Source organism: Peromyscus eremicus, chromosome 6 (genome assembly GCF_949786415.1).
Source record: "Peromyscus eremicus chromosome 6, PerEre_H2_v1, whole genome shotgun sequence".
Classification (NCBI taxonomy): domain Eukaryota; kingdom Metazoa; phylum Chordata; class Mammalia; order Rodentia; family Cricetidae; genus Peromyscus; species Peromyscus eremicus.
The window spans coordinates 94496939-94502938 of NC_081421.1; the positions used below are offsets into that span (position 1 = coordinate 94496939).

At 39.7% G+C, this 6000-nt stretch overlaps 1 protein-coding gene across 1 annotated transcript in view; it reads left to right on the top strand.

Moving 5' to 3' along the window:
* LOC131913858 (fatty acid-binding protein, intestinal-like) overlaps nucleotides 1-3514 on the top strand; it is a 36349-nt gene extending 32835 nt beyond the window's left edge. Inside the window, exons 2-4 of the mRNA XM_059266614.1 lie at nucleotides 1643-1751; nucleotides 3009-3181; nucleotides 3473-3514. Coding sequence (XP_059122597.1) covers nucleotides 1685-1751; nucleotides 3009-3181; nucleotides 3473-3514 — 282 coding nt within the window. The 5' untranslated portion in view covers nucleotides 1643-1684. The remainder of the gene's footprint in view (nucleotides 1-1642; nucleotides 1752-3008; nucleotides 3182-3472) is intronic.
* The last annotated feature ends 2486 nt before the right edge of the window (nucleotides 3515-6000 follow it).

Consider the following 6000-nt stretch of genomic DNA (forward strand, 5'->3'; position numbering starts at 1 on the left):
ACCCACTCAGACAAGGCCACATCTCCTAATAGTGCCACTCCCAATGAGATTATGGGGGCCAATTACATTCAAACTACCACAGATATTTATACAAACCTCTGCTAACCCTAAATACAATACAAAAAGGCACATTAGAATGCATAATTTCAACTAATAAACATTGATCTGAGTATTTTGCTGGAGGTTGACATGGGAGGAGGAATGGAGGAAAACTGAATTTGATTATTCATATATTGAAATGTCATACTGAATTCTTTAATTTATATAATTTAATCATAGTAATAAGAATAAAATGTTTAAAAGAATAAAGAACTGATATACAAATATTTAAAACACATTCAGTGAAAAGATTCAAACGTAAGTAGTCCATGTGTAAGAAACAAGTAAGACCTAGGGTGAAGAACCCTGGTCAGGAATGATAAGCAATAGAATGACATAAATAAACCACAAATGGAGTGCGATAAGCTATGTGTGGAAGTGGGGATAAGTCTAGAAACCTAGACGGAAAGGGGTATAAAAGAGGAAGCCTCAGACACGACCAACAGAGCTGGTCAGACCTTCTCCTGAGGGTGGTCTCCTCCACCAGAGACTGAGATCCTGTCCTCAGTGCAGACGAGGTTGACCATAGGAAGGCTGACCCGAGATCCAGAGGAACGGACGTGGCGAGTTCGGACCTGTACACCTGGAGAGGTATTCCCACTTCCACTTGGAAGATGGGATAAATATTGCTTGTAATCTTATTGTGTAAATAAATGAGTGTTATACCAAGTCTGAATCAAGAGTGATTATTCCTCCTCTGTAACCGGGGTATATGCGCGCCACACCAACTATTATATAATTCTATTTGTAGGAAATGTCTATAGAGGTAGAAAGTGGATGAGAACTTAAGGCTCTAAAAACGGGGAAATGAAAACCCACTGCTTAACGTGTGTGCAGTTTCTTTTCAGGGTAATGACACTGTTCCAGAATACAATTATCATGGTATTTGAGCAAATAGTAATGTATTAAATTTTAGGTTAATTTCATCTCAAGTAATCTTAGGAACAAAGAAAAATGAAAGTACATTTTTAGTTACAATAATCATTCCAAGTTCAACTTTTCAATTGTGTTTCACATAGTCTCATATAGCAACTGCTACTGTTTGGGTTATTAAGTCTCATGTCCCTGTTGTTTGATGTATGTTACAAATTAAATTAACTGCTATATAGTGTGAACTTTTAACTCATGAATAGAAGACTATCTTGGGTTTTTTGGTCTAGTTAATTTTTGTTTGGTTTTGGCTGGAGTGGAACTCCCTATGTAGCCTTGGCTAGAACTCATAGAGCTCTGCCTGCTTCTGCCTCCTGAGGGCTGGGATTAAAGGTGTGTGCTACCATCCTCGGCCCTAATTCTTGAGATAAAAATGCCCACGTGTGTAGTTGAACACAGAGTAGGTGTGATTATCAAATTTATTGTTATAATAGGTGTTATTATTCAAATTTCCATTGAATCTCAGATATAGATTCAATGAAAGCTTGGAAAGAGAAACCAAAGGGGCATGGCATGTATAGTAGTCAGGCAATCTCTTGAACTTTAAACTTCCACATCACAGTATGAATTGGTTCGAAGATAAGACATAGAATAAATTCTCTCTTGTGGACAGGACTGAATCTCTGCTTTTCCAGAGGCACACACAGCTGAGATCATGGCATTTGACGGCAGTTGGAAAGTAGATCGCAATGAGAACTATGATAAGTTCATGGAGAAAATGGGTAAGGACTGGTTTCTACCTGGGCAGTTCATGTTTGCTTTCTTCTCTCTGTGTGTTAGGGAACAACTGGTGATGTGTAAGGCTCCAGGTGTGATTGTACAGAGTCTGGAAATCCATGTCCACACTTCCTGCTTTAGGAAGACATCTTGTCCCTAGGGCAAGTGTTAGAGCTCCTGTGTTTTCTTCCGTTGCCTGTTAATTATACCTATGTAACTGAAAACTGACATGTTTGTGTTCATTAGAAGAAAGACAATTGTATTGAGTTATGATAATTTCCAGAGTTTAAAATAATGCTGGGTTATAGGAGGTAAAGGAACAAAGGACTTTTAATAAAGTAAGAATATAATTTTTATCAAAACTCAGCTTGAATAAACTCTAATTCTTTTCTCTTTGTTATGTAACTTTAAGAATAACCACAAAAAGCTGTGTATTCTTTTTAGAGGTCTAATTTGACTATATTAAAAATGTCTACTAATATTCTGGCAACCTACACTAAAAGTTGGGCAAAAATGTATATCATTTCCCAAAATAAAATCTGCATAGTTATGTCTCATACTTTAGAGATTCCAAATTTCAGTTTATAAAATTTGTACATTCATATTATAATAAATTTAATCATAAAATCTCAAATTTTTCTGGCTTGGGGCAATCAAAAATGCCACAAAAATAAATATAATTGTGAAACAAGGAAAGCATGGTGTTATATGCCTGTGATCTTAACACTTTGAGAGGGAAATCAGAGAATTTTGAATTAAGGCTAGCCTGGCCTATGCAGCAAGTTTGGAGCCTGCCTGGGTTTCATACCAAGATCCAGTTTCAAATAACAACCAAACAATAAATAAATTCACTTTGAAAGCAAAGTAGTGTTGGAAATGAATAAATATCCCGAACTGGACTTGTGTTCCTTTAATAAATGAATACCTCTCTTAATGCTTCATTTGACATTGCTGCAATTTGACTAAACACTGAAGCAAAAGTTTGTTTAGATTGCTAAAATGACCCAGGGCTGAGGTGCTACAGTTTGCTGCTTCATTTACATTTTCTTAGTGTAGAAAAGCTGTTTGAACCATTTCTCTGCATCTGCCAGAGCTTCCCCTTTCTCTAACAGCATCTCAGTGTTGCTGTGCACACACGACACTATTTGCTCTTTCTTCTCCACCCACAAAATAAAGACGAGCAAACCAAAGCAGAGCTAAGAAAGGGAAACACTTTCTGTGGCATTTTCATTTCATGTTCCTCCCAATCTCTCCTCTTGCAGGCATTAACTTGGTGAAAAGAAAGCTTGCAGCTCATGACAATTTGAAATTGACCATCAGGCAAGAAGGGAATAAATTCACTATTAAAGAATCTTGCAGGTTTCGAACCATTGACGTTGTGTTTGAACTCGGTGTCGACTTTGACTATAGTCTAGCAGATGGAACGGAACTCAAAGTAAGACTTTGTTTTTTTTTAAAGCAATGTATTCTTCATTTTTTACAAATACAAAGTAGTTTATCTCATGGAATGGTTCAACTAATGCAAACTTCCTTCATTTATTGAAGAGGCCAACAAAGTCTGTTCATATTTTATTTTACAAACATCATTGTCAAAGTGTTTAAATATAATATTTTGTTATGATATGCATCTATGAAAATGCTATGATGAACAGATTCATAGTAATCCTCTTAAATGGACTGAGAACAAGGAAATCTAAAATTCTGTATTTTTAACTCATCATGCTAGAGACCACAAGCTTTTAGTGATTATGATATTCAAACACAATAACTGTTTATAAATGTATATGGACAATAAACTGAGAGGCCAAAAATGTAATTGAATCAGGAGAGCGCAGCAAGCACAAAACCTTGGGTTGTGTTTCTAGCACTGTATAAAACCTAGGCATGGACACACATGCCCATAATTCCAGGACTCAAGAACTAGAGTCAATAGGATCATAAAGTCAAGCTTTTCCTCACATACAGAGTAAGTTTGAGGCCAGTGTGGGATACATGAGATCTCATCTCAATAAACATTGATTAAAAAATTAATGAATGGGTGAGTAGCGAAATGTGAAAGTCTAATTCATGTAAGGTCATTAAGAATGTCCCTTTCGCCAACCATTAGGTGGAGCTCAGGGAATTCTGCAGAAGAGCGGGAAGGATAGTAGGAGCCAGAGGGGTCAAGGACACCACAAGAAACCACAGAATCAACTAACCTTGCTTCATAGGGGCTCACAGAGACAGAACTAACAACTAGGGAGGCTGCATGGGACTGACCTTGGCCCTCTGCATATATGTGACAGTTGTGTAGCTTCGTCTTCTTATGGGACTCCTAACAGTGGGAGCAGGGGCTGTCTCCAGCTCTTTTGCCTACTTTTGGGACACTTCTACTACTACTGGGTTGCCTTCTTCAGCCTTAATAAGAGGGGAGGTGCCTAGACTTACTGCAACTTGATATGCCATGCTTGGTTGACATCAATGGGAGGCCTGCCCTTTTCTGAATAGAAACAGAGGAGACGTGGATGCAGGGTAGGGGGCGGGTGGCAGAGGGGAGGTGGGGTGCATCAGGAGGATCCAAGGTGGGGAATCTTTGGTCAGGATGTTAAAAAAAAAAAAACCTGGTTGTTGGTGGCACATGCCATGAATCCCAGCACTTGGGAGGCAGAGGCAGGTGGATCTCTGAGTTTGATGGCAGCCTGGGCTACACAGTGAGCTCCAGGATGACCAGGGCTAAACAGAAACTTCTCTTGAAAAACTGAAAGAAAAAAGAGTTTTTTGCCTCAGGGTTTTTTCTAGTCAAGTATGTTTGCAGTGGTGTGTGTGTGTGTGTGTGTGTGTGTGTGTGTGTGTGTGTGCCCATGCCCACGTGCACATGGAGAGGTCAGAGGAGGACATCAAGTGCCCTGCTCCACTGCTGTACATCTTACTTCCTTGAAACAGGGTGTCTCACTGAACCTGGAGGTAGGCTGGTGGCCACAAAGCCCCCATGAGCCTCTGGTCTCTACAGCATCAGTGTCACGGGCATATGTGAGCACACCTGGCTTTTCACATGGATTCTGGGGACTTGAATTCAGGTCCTCAGGCTTGTGTTGTAAGTTCTCTCAGCAGCTGAGCCATCTCGTCAGCCCTGCAATGACAGTTTATGCTGAGTATTTAAATACTAATGTTATCACTACTCCTCTGCAGTAGAATTCAGCCTATAGCCATTGTCAGTGGAGTGTGCCTAGTAGTTCCCAGTACAGCCTTGACTCCCACAGCTCATGTCCAATCCTCTTTCTGACTTTCGAGGAATCGCTCTGTCATTCCACAGCCTCTGTAGATGTAAAATGGAGGAAATGTATTACTTCATAGAGTGCAGAGGGTCACTGAGTGAAGATGTGGGTCTGTAAAACTGGAAATGGTGTTAGAGACATGCAAGACCATAAAAATGCTGACTTGTTATTGTGACCCAGGGGACCTGGAGCCTCGAGGGAAATAAACTCATTGGAAAATTCAAACGTGTTGATAATGGAAAGGAGCTAATTGATATCTGTGAAATTTCTGGTGATGAACTAATTCAGGTAAGTTGTAAGAAAGATTTCTAACTATGTTCCAAAGACAAAAATGATTATGAACAAGAATTTTGTCACTGTGAGTAACTCCTTGTAGTGCTTTGAAAGAAAATGGCCCCCATATTGAGTGGCACTATTAAGAGGTATGGCTTTTTTGGTAGAGTATGTATGACCTTACTGGAGGAAGTGTGTCACATGGGGGTGGGTTTGAGGTCTCTGATGCTCCAGCTATGACCAGTGTAACACAGAGTCCACTTCTGTTGTCTGTGGATCAAGATGTCGAATTCTTATCTTCTTCTCTAGCACCATGTCTGCCTGCATGCCTTCATGTCCCACCGTGATGATAATGGAAACTCTGAAATGCTTAAGTTAGCCCCAATTAAATGTTTCCTTTATAATAAATGCATGGTCATGGTGTTCACAGCAATAAAACCCTAAGACAACAGTTGGTACCAGGACTGGGGCATTGCTGTAATAGGACTGACCATGCTTTTGTTTGGAAGAACTTGGACTTTGGAAGTTTGGGTTAGGAGTGCAGTGGATGCTTTAAGTGCTGCTTAATGGGCTGTACAACTAGGAACCTGGAAGACAATAGTGATGAGGATAATTTGAACTGTGGAGGCCTAAGTCAAGCGCTTTTGGAGGAGAAGAATTTTAGTATGTTGGCTAGAGATCATTCTTGTGATATAATGGTGATGAATGTTACTGCTTCTTGCCTTGT